Source organism: Pan paniscus, chromosome 20, assembly GCF_029289425.2.
Source record: "Pan paniscus chromosome 20, NHGRI_mPanPan1-v2.0_pri, whole genome shotgun sequence".
Taxonomy (NCBI): Eukaryota; Metazoa; Chordata; class Mammalia; order Primates; family Hominidae; genus Pan; species Pan paniscus.
In genome coordinates this window covers 4,709,946-4,721,010 of record NC_073269.2, presented here as the reverse complement: position 1 = coordinate 4,721,010, position 11,065 = coordinate 4,709,946, and the positions used below count along the sequence as shown (strand labels likewise).

Below are 11,065 nucleotides of genomic sequence, written 5' to 3'. Positions count from 1 at the left end.
AGTATCTTTTATCTGTCAGGAGCTCTGGTGGGCAAACAAGATGCAGTAATGACCAAAACAGATCTGCCCTCGTGGAGTTAATGGCCAAGTGACATTAATCTGCAAATCACCACTCAACATACAATCACAGCTGTGGAGTGGGCGCGGTGGCTCACGCCTGTAATCCCAGCACTTTGGGAGGCTGAGGCGGGCGGATCACCTGAGGTCAGGAGTTCAAGACCAGCCTGGCCAACATGTCAAAACCCCATGTCTGCTGGAAATACAAAAATTAGCTGGGCGTGGTGGTGCACGCCTATAGTCCCAGCTACTCGGGAGGCTGAGGCAGGAAAATCACTTGAACCCGGGAGGCGGAGGTTAAGTGAGCTGAGATCGCACCACTGCACTCCAGCTTGGAGGACAGAGCGAGACTCCATCTCAAAACAAACAACTGTGGAAAAGAGTGCGTCATGGAGCTTAGAAATCCCAGGAAATCCAGGTGAAGAAAGTAGAGCTCTGGGCAGAGGAGATGGCGTGTGCAAAGGCCCTGTGGTGTGTTCAGCCAGCACGTTCAGGGAGCAGAAGGGTGGCCAATATGGCCGAGGTGAGGTCAGAAGCGGGGTGAGGACACAGAGCTTGGGGGAGGCCTGGTGCCAGGAAGAGCTGCCAGGGGTCTTTTGAGCACAGGGGCGATAACATTCCCCGTGGGAAGTAAACTGTTGGGAATTGCGGGGAGGGCAAGGAGGAGGCGCTGGACCAGAGGAGTGCTGGGGAGTAGGGAGTGTCAGATTCCCAAGATGCATAGGACAGAGGGGGTCTAAATGCACTTCATTCATTCATTCATAGCCCTGCGCCCTGGGCCCAAGTTGCCCATCCACACTCCACCTCCGTCTGTCCTCTTCCAGGTCCCTGTGTAAATAGAAACTGGCGCCTGCTGGGACATGAGCCAAGAGTATCATGAACTCGGGGGGCTGAAACTCTCCCTGCTTTACAGATGAGGAAACGGAGGCTCGGAGAGGCGAGGTGACCCCCGAGACCATCCCACTGGGAGGTGGTGAAGCTGGTTTTGGAGGGCCCCCATCTCCCAATCCCGTTCTCTGGGTTGGAAGAGTCTGGGTGCCCAGACGCCTGGCTCCAGCTGGGTCCCTACACCTGTCTCCTCCCCTTTCCTACCTTTGTACTTCCAGTAATTGGAATAATTAAGTCAATAATCCACTCCTCGGGAGCCTGAGCCTGGAGTGGGAGGCAGGAGAACCTTGGGTCACATTCAACCTCTAAATGCTGCGCAGCCTGGATGAGTCGTTTTCTTCCCTGAATCGCACTCGATCCTCTGCACGAGGAGACAGGGGGACTTGCCGTGGAGGGGTCAGGATGCCCCGGAACTCAGCTGGTGCCATAGAGGGCCAGGATGCCCCGGGAATCAGCTGGGGCCGTGGAGGGCTCAGGATGCCCCAGGAATCAGCTAGTGCCATGGAGGGGCCAGGATGCCCCGGGAATCAGCTGGTGCCATAGAGGGCCAGGATGCCCCAGGTATTAGCTGGTGGCATAGATGGCCAGGATGTCCTGGATATCAGCTGGTGCCATGGAGGGGCCAGGACGCCCCGGGTATCAGCTGGTGGCATAGATGGCCAGGACGCCCCGGATATCAGCTGGTGCCGTGGAGGGGCCAGGATCCCCGGGAATCAGCTGGTGCCATAGAGGGCCAGGATGCCCCAGGTATCAGCTGGTGGCATAGATGACCAGGATGCCCTGGAACTCAGCTGGTGCCATAGAGGGCCAGGATGCCCCGGGAATCAGCTAGTGCCGTGGAGGGGCCAGGATGCCCCAGGTATCAGCTGGTGGCATAGATGGCCAGGATGCCCTGGATATTAGCTGGTGCCATGGAGGGGCCAGGACGCCCCGGGTATCAACTGGTGCCATAGATGGCCAGGATGACCTGGGTGTCAGCTGGTGCCATAGATGGCCAGGATGACCTGGGTGTCAGCTGGTGCCATAGATGGCCAGGATGACCTGGGTGTCAGCTGGTGCCTTGGAGGGGCAGGATGCCCCGGGAATCAGCTAGTATCAACTGAGCACCCCGCCTGCGGCACGCCTGGAGGTCAGCCAGTTCCGTGTGCTCTCTGAGGAATCGGGCTACTCCCAGGTGCCTCAGTGTCCCTCTCTGGAAACTGGCGATGGTGGCCCTCCAGGGCCCTCCCACTGGGCTAACCCGTGATGCACGAATCAGTCAGGTCCCTCCTGGGAGCTCGCAGGCAGTCGTGCTCCTGGGATTGTTTTATTGTTACGCCGTCCCCTCCCTTTCCTGAGGCTCCCAGGGTAAGTCTTCAAGCTGCACAGCTACCCAGTGGCCTCCTCAGCATTGGAGCTCGGATTGCAGCCCCCCTCCTTTTTTTTTAAACCACCTCCCTGTAGGTCCTCCAAGCCTGTTATCCTGGAGGCCACTGTGGGGCAGCCTTGGATTCAGGCCTGGCTCTGGGAAGCCCCGGGTCCCTGGTGGGGCCCCCACCTGGGGGGATGGAGGGCCAAAGCCTCCCAGCATGAGGCGCCACGACTCAGGGCGGAGAGGGGCTGGTCGATACCACCTGGGCCCCTCCTCCAGCTTGAGCCCGAATCTACAGCATCCTGGTCTCCCATCCTGGAGGGCTGCAGCGAGGCTGCTGCAGAGGGAAGCAGAAGGTTCTGTTGACCAGGAGAGGCTCCTGTTTACTTACCGATGGTGCAGAGCTAAGCAGCCGGAAGGCCCCGGCCTCTCTGCCCCTGCCCCACCCAGGGTGGGGTCTGCGTCCGTCCACAGGGCAGGTGTTAGGACCCATCCCAGGTACTTTTCAGGCCTATGTTTCCCCAGCCCCCAAACGTGATAGGGTGTGGGGATGGGGTGGGGCTTCTGGCCAAGCCAGGCTGTGGTGGGGTCAGGGCTCTGGGGTGCACTTTGAGGTCTGGGCCAGCTCCCCCCTGGCTGAGACCCCTTCCTGACCTGCAGAAGCGTCTGAGGGAGAGGGCGACTGACGCCTGCCTCGCACACATGGTGGGGTGCTGTAGGCACTTTGCACATAGTGATCTGTTGAGCCCTCCCTCGAGAGCTGTGGTGCCCTGGGCTGCTGAAGAGACACAGGTCTGGATGCTTGTCCAGCGTCACACAGTGGGAAGGGTTGGCACCAGGATTCAAGCCCTGATTGACCAGCTCTGGATTCGTGTCCTAGCATGGAAACAGGCATAGTGTAAACTCAGTGCCTCATCCCCCAACCCAGCTGGCAGGAGAGGCTCTGCCCCCACCTGGGCTGGGCAGGGGTGCCGGAGAGCGAACCCCCAATACCTGGGGCTGGCCTGATGTCAGGAGACCCGTCACTGCCCCTTCCTCGGACCCAAGCTGTCCGCTTCCCTCCCCAGGCCCTGCTGTCCTTGTCTGCAATGGAGGAGGGTGGCTCTGTGGCCCCTGAGGCCCCCTCCCCTCGGGCCTGCTGAAAGAGCACTGTTTCGGGGCCATCGTGGCGATGCTATTCACCCATTTGTTTGGCAAATGTTTACTGGAGACATGGCTGGCCTGTGCCTTGGGGACACTACAGGGACAGGACCTCCAGGACTCTCCTCCCGGCTCGGGCCCAGCAGGGGTGGTGGACAGCAGCCCAAGGGTGTTCTGCATGGCGGCCGGAGCTGGGGTTTGGGGGCCCTGCTAGGCTGTGGTGGGGCCTGCCCAGGCTTCCTGGAGGCGGCGGCGGTGAAGGGGAGAATTCCTCGGTGTCTGCCTCCTTGTCAGACTTCGGGGCTGCGTCGCGGTTGCCCCAGCACAAAGTGAGGGCTCATCAACGTTTGCTGGGTGAGCAAAGCTTAGATGGGGTCACAGCTCCTCCGGATTTCACTTTCCCCTCTGGACGGCAGGACTCTAACCCCTCACTGCAAGGGTACGTGGAGAGTGGGGAGGCCTCAGCCCAGCTCTCTCGCCCTCCTGGACCCCTCTTCTACCACTGTGGCAGCAGCCGCTCCTCCCAGCTTGGGCCACATCCAGACTTGGGGACATTCCCAGAATGCAGGAGGCTCCTGGACAATCAATAATTCAATAAAGCGCCAGGCGTCCGCCGGCTCCGGGTTGGTCCTGGGGATGTGTTATCTTGCTGGCTCCAAGCACGAGGAGGCTGGGAACTGCTCAGCTCGGTTCCAGAAGAGGAAACTGAGGCGGGGAGGGCAGGGAGGGAGGGAGAGAAGGAAGCAGTGAAGGCCGGGGCTGGCAGATCACAGAAGCAGCTGGCAGGAGGGGGGTCGGGGCCTCAGGAGGGGGGCACCCTGTGGTCTCAGGAACTGCCAGGAAGTCTGGGTTTGGACCTGGTCTTGCCCCCTCTGGGTTTCTCCATCCGTGAATCACACGCATGTGCCTTCTCCCTTCGCCCCGACCCTCACGCTTTCCTGCTGTATTCCTGTTCCGGGCGTCACCACCCCTGCAGTTCTGAGCTGCACCTGTATGCTCTGTGGGCACCCTGCCCCTGCATCACCAGGGCTGGGGCCACCTCCCTCCGTCCCAGCTGTGTCCCCGGTGGCCAGGTCACTGTCCAGCATCAAGCTGGTGCTCAGGAAACGTTTGTCCATGAAATGAAGGAGCCCCCCCCCTTCCAGGCTTCTTGGAGGGCTGCGGAGAGGTTGCCCATTTAGTAAGACCTGCTGTCGTAGCTGTTCGGTCCTTGTTTCTGGAAGGAAACCCCCCACCTTCCTCATCTACAGATTGAGAATTGCAGCAGGACCTGCGTACTGGGTTGTGTGAGAGTCAGAGACCCGCCAGGACGCTGGGAGGCTGGCAGGGAGGAAACGCTCCATCATAAACCCAGCTGCATTTATTACTGTTGCCGTCATTTAATTCGTCGTCGTTAGTCGGGAAAGCTCCTCGCCGGCAGCGAGTAGGGGGTCTGGGACCCTCTTCCGATATACGGAGGCAGGGGCTTGGGGTTGGGAGTCCGATTTCCCGGAATCTGCGGGCGTGAGCGCCAGGGGTGGCCGTCAGCCAACCGTGTCCACCTGCTTGTCTCCCACCGGCCCCCAGTCAGCCCCCGGGCCCTGGCGAGGCTCCTCCCTGCCACCAGCCTCCGGGGGCTGCGGGGAGACGGCCCCACCCCCGTCCCGCGGGGGCGGGGGCGGGGGCGGGGGCGCGGGCGGCCGTACTCGGAGGAATACGGCGGCGGCGGCGGCGGGGCTGGGCGGTTTCCCGCCGCGGGTGAATGAGTCCGACTGCGCTGCCGCCGCCGCCGCCGCCCGCATCGAAGCTCCGGCCGCGTCCCCCGCGCCAGCCCCGGGAGCCTGCGCGCCGAGACCCCTGCGTGTCTGCGAACAGACCTCCGGCCTCGGGCCATCACCCCGGGCAGGTAAGTCCAGGGACCCCGCCCGGTCTGCGGGGACCGCCAGGACCCCACCCCCACCCCAAGCGGAGTCGGGGAGGGCTGGGGGCGGGGGGACACCGGGGAGTCGACTCGCTGCTCTCTCGGCCCCAGACCTACCGCCCCTCCCTTCCCCCACCCCGAACGCCTGGCCTTCCAGTCCAGGGAGAAGCCACAGGTGGGTGGGAGCTGGGGGGGCGGAGCTGGGACACCCCGGGGGTCCACCCACATCCGTGTCTTCCCCTGGGACTGAGCGCAGAACCCTTTGGAATGAGCGCTGAGATGCTCAAAACCAGAGTGGGGGCGGGCGAGGGGCCAGTCTCCTCTGGGAGCTCCCGGGAGAGTCAGAGCGCGGCCCCCACCCCCCTGGGCTTGGTGCTTGGAAGTTAAGCGGGATCTCTCCGGAGAAAGGTGGGGGGAACCCGCCTCACTCCTGTCCTGGGCCGCCGCGCCTGGGCGGGACGCCCCCAGAGGACCCCTCCACCCCCACCCCGCTGGCAGGGCCCTGCCGGGTGGCCCCACAGGGAGCAGGTGCCCAGGGCCCTCTGCCAGCCGCCCCCCACTGCTCCTGACCCCTGCTTCTCTTCCCAGACGCTGCAGCCCCTGTCCGGGCCTCTTGCCTGCCGCCCCCATGAGAAAAACCAACATGTGGTTCTTGGAGCGGCTTCGGGGGTCTGGGGAAAACGGTGCTGCCCGGGGCGTGGGGAGTGAGGCGGGGGACAAGGCCTCCAAGGGGCCCCTGTACAGCAATGTGTTGACGCCCGACAAGATCCCCGACTTTTTCATCCCCCCCAAGCTGCCCTCGGGCCCCGCGGAGGGCGAGGGACAGGCCGCGCTGGGCCCCTCCACGTCGGAACAGAACCTGGCCTCTGCGGCCCCCCGCCAGACCCCACGGAGCCCCCGGCTGCCTGCCAAGCTGGCAGCCGAGAGCAAGAGCCTGCTGAAGGCAGCCACCCGGCACGTGATCCAGATCGAGAGTGCCGAGGACTGGCCGTCCGAGGAGGCCACTGACGCCGACCCCCAGGCCCAGGGTGCCATGTCCCTGCCCTCGGTGCCCAAGGCCCAGACGTCCTACGGCTTCGCCATGCTGGCCGAGAGCCCCCACACGAGGCGCAAGGAGTCTCTGTTCCACAGTGAGCACGGGGCTCTGGCCCAGGTGGGCTCCCCAGGGGCCGGGCGCCGCCGGGCAGCTGCCAAGGCCAACGGGGGTGATGGGGGCCCCAGGGAGGCTGGCGGGGCCCTCATGAGCCCCGGCCGCTACTTCAGTGGCGGGGAGAGCGACACAGGGTCCTCGGCCGAGTCCTCCCCCTTCGGGTCCCCTCTGCTGTCCCGCTCCGTGTCTCTGCTCAAAGGTTTCGCCCAGGACAGCCAGGCCAAGGTGAGCCAGCTCCGGCACTCCGTGGGCCGCCACGGCTCCCTGTCTGCGGACGACAGCACCCCGGACACCAGCCCCGGGAGCCGGCGCCGCCTGACCCGCCGGGCCCCCCCGGAACCTGGCCCCGAGTCGGGCCAGGCGCGTGGGGAGCACACGGTCCACGTGGGCCCTCGGGGCAGCGTGCGGCTGCTGGCCGAGTACGAGGCCGGCCAGGCTCGCCTGCGGGTGCACCTGCTGGCCGCCGAGGGCCTCTACGACCGCCTGTGCGACGCCCGCAGCATCAACTGCTGCGTGGGCCTGTGCCTGGTGCCGGGCAAGCTGCAGAAGCAGCGCAGCACCATCGTCAAGAACAGCCGCCGCCCCGTCTTCAACGAGGATTTCTTCTTCGACGGCCTGGGGCCCGCCAGCGTCCGGAAGCTGGCCCTCAGGATCAAGGTGGTGAACAAGGGCAGCAGCCTCAAGCGGGACACGCTGCTCGGGGAGAAGGAGCTGCCCCTGACCTCCCTGCTCCCCTTCCTGTAGAGCGGGGACCTGCTCGCTGTCCGCTGGGGTGCAGAGGGCAGACCCCGGTCTCTCCTCCACACCGGGTGCTGGCGGGCGGGTCTGCCGGCTTGGGCTGGGGCTGGGCGGGGAGGGGCTCACACTCAGGCCGGGCTGGGCGCCGATGCTGTAGCTGACGCAGGGTTTCCTGGGTCACCCGATGCTGACTGGAGTATTATTTTTCATGAATTAATTTCTTCTTTGGGGGAGGAGGAGGAGAGGGGCCTCGGGGGAAGGGAAAGGGCCACTTCACGGGGCAGAGGGTCCCCCTTTGCCCCTCCACACTGCCTCGCGCCTTTCATGCAGAGTTCTAGAAGGAGGTTCTCAGGGGTCCAGGAATCCGTGCAAGTGGCCAGGGCGGGGCCGTGGACAGGGAGGTGACAAGTCTTGGAGCCCACAGTCTCCTTCACTGCACGCGTGTCTTCCTCCCCCACAGCCTGCCGCCACCCAATTCCCACCCTGCGGAGAGCAGGGCCTCGCGGCGACACCAGGCCCAGGCTCTGCCCGGGACGCCCCCTCCCAGGGGTCAGGCTTGGCTCTGGGAGACCCCAGCTTCCCAGGCTCCGGTGGGGAGCGGGGCCAGGCGAGGGTGCCCTGACGAGGGTGGGCGCGGAGGGAGCAGCCGCTGCCACGGTCGGAGCAGAGGTCTTGGCAAAGGTCCCCGGGTAGGAGACGGCTCTCCTGGCCTGTTTTCCTCCGACACCGTCGCCGCTGGCTTTTTGGGTACAGGCCCGTCTGGCCATTTCTGCTGTGGCGCCAGAGGGTCTTGCTCAGAGATGCCCAGAGAGCAGCCCTATGGCCCATCCGTCCTCGCTGGGGGCTGCCACTCCGTCGCCCTTTTGTCCAGCGTCTGCAGCTGGGAGCGACACGCAGTGATTGACGGCCGTGGCTTTGACGCCACGTGTGTAAATAGGCTGTGGCTATGGTGGGTGGGTCGGAGCCCAGGAGGCAGCTGGGGGGACCTGGTTATGGCCTTTCCTGCTGCTAGGTGGCTGCAAGGCTTCCATTGTGTGGTTATGTGGGTCCTTGAATGATTTTAGGGAGGTTTCCAGCTCAGAATGATGCAGAAATGATAAGACTCAAAGCAGGGGCCAGGCCAGCGCCTTCGCCTCTCCCGGCTGCTGGTGGGCACGGGGGAACCAGGGCACACCTGTGGTATCCAGGGACCTCCCTTGTCAGCCCGTTTGCCACACGTTGTTCCTCTTGACCAGGGGAGGGTGGAGGAGCTGCTTCCCAGGACTGGAGGAGCAGCTGGGCCCCTGCTGCACGTCCGGTGGGACACACCTGTGAGCCCTCCAGAGGGAGAGTGCAGGCCCCTTCTGAGCCTGGTGTTCCAGGCGCTCCGCTCTCTCCGGAAGCCAGGGCACCCAGGGCGGAGGCTCCTCAGGCCGGGGAGGCGGGGAGGGTGCCCCGCATGGAGAGAGACGCCGGCGCTCCTCGCCTTCTCTGATGCTCACCCCTCCCAGGCCCCGTTCTCCCTGGGGTCCCCCGTTTAATAGCCCCCTGCACTGTTTGATATCTTAGTGTCTGAGGTTGACTGTGGGTAAATCTTTAAGACACTCCCCAGCTGTGTTTGTTTATAAATGCTGTTTATAGTGCAATAAAGGTGTTTCGGGAATACGGGGGTGGAGGTTGGCTTCCCTGGCTGTTTAATAACGAGAGAGTTCTGCGGTGAACTCCAGGGAGGAAGGAGGAGAGGATTCCAGATTGGCAAGGTCCTTTCCACTGCCCTCCGCATTCTCCTGCCCCGGGTGGAGGCAGGCGGGGGCAGGAGCCCAGCCCCTGATAAATCACCTCCCTTGGAGCGGCAGGTCTGGGTGCTGCTTCACGGTTCCAGCTCTGTGACTACACGGATGTCAGGAAACAGGACTCTGACCCTACACGGTGCCTACAGGGTGGGTCCCGTCTCCCCTCAGGGCAGGACCCTGTCCCCCCTCACACCCTTCAGGGCAGGACCCCGTCCCCCCTCAGATTCCTCAGGGAAGGACCCCGTCCCCCCTCACACCCCTCAGGGCAGGACCCCGTCCCCCCTCAGATTCCTCAGGGCAGGACCCCGTCCCCCCTCACACCCCTCAGGGCAGGACCCCGTCCGCCCTCAGACCCCTCAGGGCAGGACCCCGTCCCCCTCACACCCTTCAGGACACGACCCTGTCCCCCCTCACACCCCTCAGGGCAGGACCCCGTCCCCCTCACACTCCTCAGGACACGACCCCGTCCCCCCTCACACCCCTCAGGACACGACCCCGTCCCCCCTCACACCCCTCAGGACAGGACCCCGTTCCCCCTCACACCCCTCAGGGCAGGACCCCGTTCCCCCTCACACCCCTCAGGGCAGGACCCGTCCCCCCTCACACCCCTCAGGACAGGACCCCGTCCCCCCTCAGACCCCTCAGGGCAGGACCCGTCCCCCCTCACACCCCTCAGGGCAGGACCCGTCCCCCCTCACACCCCTCAGGGCAGGACCCCGTCCCCCCTCAGACCCCTCGGGGCAGGACCCCGTCCCCCCTCAGACCCCTCGGGGCAGGACCCGTCCCCGCTCACACCCCTCGGGGCAGGACCCGTCCCCCCTCACACCCCTCGGGGCAGGACCCCGTGCCCCCTCACACCCCTCGGGGCAGGACCCCGTGCCCCCTCACACCCCTCGGGGCAGGACCCCGTGCCCCCTCACACCCCTCGGGGCAGGACCCCGTGCCCCCTCACACCCCTCGGGGCAGGACCCCGTGCCCCCTCACACCCCTCGGGGCAGGACCCCGTCCCCCCTCACACCCCTCGGGGCAGGACCCGTCCCCCCTCACACCCCTCGGGGCAGGACCCCGTCCCCCCTCACACCCCTCGGGGCAGGACCCCGTCCCCCCTCACACCCCTCGGGGCAGGACCCCGTCCCCCCTCAGATTCCTCAGGGCAGGACCCCGTCCCCCCTCACACCCCTCGGGACAGGACCCCTTCCCCCCCCACACCCCTTGGGGCAGGACCCCGTCCCCCCCCACACCCCTCGGGGCAGGACCCCTTCCCCCCCCACACCCCTCGGGGCAGGACCCCGTCCCCCCCCACACCCCTCGGGGCAGGACCCCGTCCCCCCCCACACCCCTCGGGGCAGGACCCCGTCCCCCCCCACACCCCTCGGGGCAGGACCCCGTCCCCCCTCAGATTCCTCGGGGCAGGATCCCGTCCCCCCTCACACCCCTCGGGGCAGGACCCCGTCCCCCCTCAGATTCCTCCGGGCAGGACCCCGTCCCCCCCCACACCCCTCGGGGCAGGACCCCGTCCCCCCCCACACCCCTCGGGGCAGGACCCCGTCCCCCCCCACACCCCTCGGGGCAGGACCCCGTCCCCCCCCACACCCCTCGGGGCAGGACCCCGTCCCCCCCCACACCCCTCGGGGCAGGACCCCGTCCCCCCCCACACCCCTCGGGGCAGGACCCCGTCCCCCCCCACACCCCTCGGGGCAGGACCCCGTCCCCCCCCACACCCCTCGGGGCAGGACCCCGTCCCCCCCCACACCCCTCGGGGCAGGACCCCGTCCCCCCCCACACCCCTCGGGGCACGACCCCGTCCCCCCCCACACCCCTCGGGGCAGGACCCCGTCCCCCCTCACACCCCTCGGGGCAGGACCCATCCCTGTGCTCTTAGCCCAGGCTGGGCTGCTCTGTCTGTCCTGCTGCCCATGGGGTCCAGATGTCTCTGCCATCTCAAATCCACCAGGAGCTTTTGGGAATTGAGGTTCAGCGTAGCCTGGCCTCCTGACCGCGGCCTGATGAGCCCCAGTCAGGGCCTGGGATGGGTTGACAGGGCTACGGGCGCCTTGTAGCCTCTTCAG

At 65.9% G+C, this 11,065-nt stretch overlaps 1 protein-coding gene across 2 annotated transcripts; it reads left to right on the top strand.

Moving 5' to 3' along the window:
- Positions 1-4,233: 4,233 nt before the first annotated feature.
- C2CD4C (C2 calcium dependent domain containing 4C) lies at positions 4,234-8,878 on the top strand. Of its 2 annotated transcripts, none has more exons than XM_034950970.3 (2): positions 4,234-5,321; positions 6,130-8,878. In XM_034950970.3, the coding sequence occupies exons 1-2, from the start codon at positions 5,178-5,180 to the stop codon at positions 7,228-7,230; spliced, it is 1,245 nt and encodes a 414-aa protein (XP_034806861.2). In that variant the 5' UTR covers positions 4,234-5,177; the 3' UTR covers positions 7,231-8,878. The 2 variants fall into 2 exon arrangements, with proteins under 2 accessions (XP_034806861.2, XP_054959152.1); XM_055103177.2 differs by having other exon boundaries at positions 5,188-5,321; positions 5,925-8,878.
- The last annotated feature ends 2,187 nt before the right edge of the window (positions 8,879-11,065 follow it).

Excerpts from the sequence above, each read along its gene's own strand:
- C2CD4C (XM_055103177.2), top strand. The coding sequence starts at position 5,965 with ATGAGAAAAACCAACATGTGGTTCTTGGAGCGGCTTCGGGGGTCTGGG.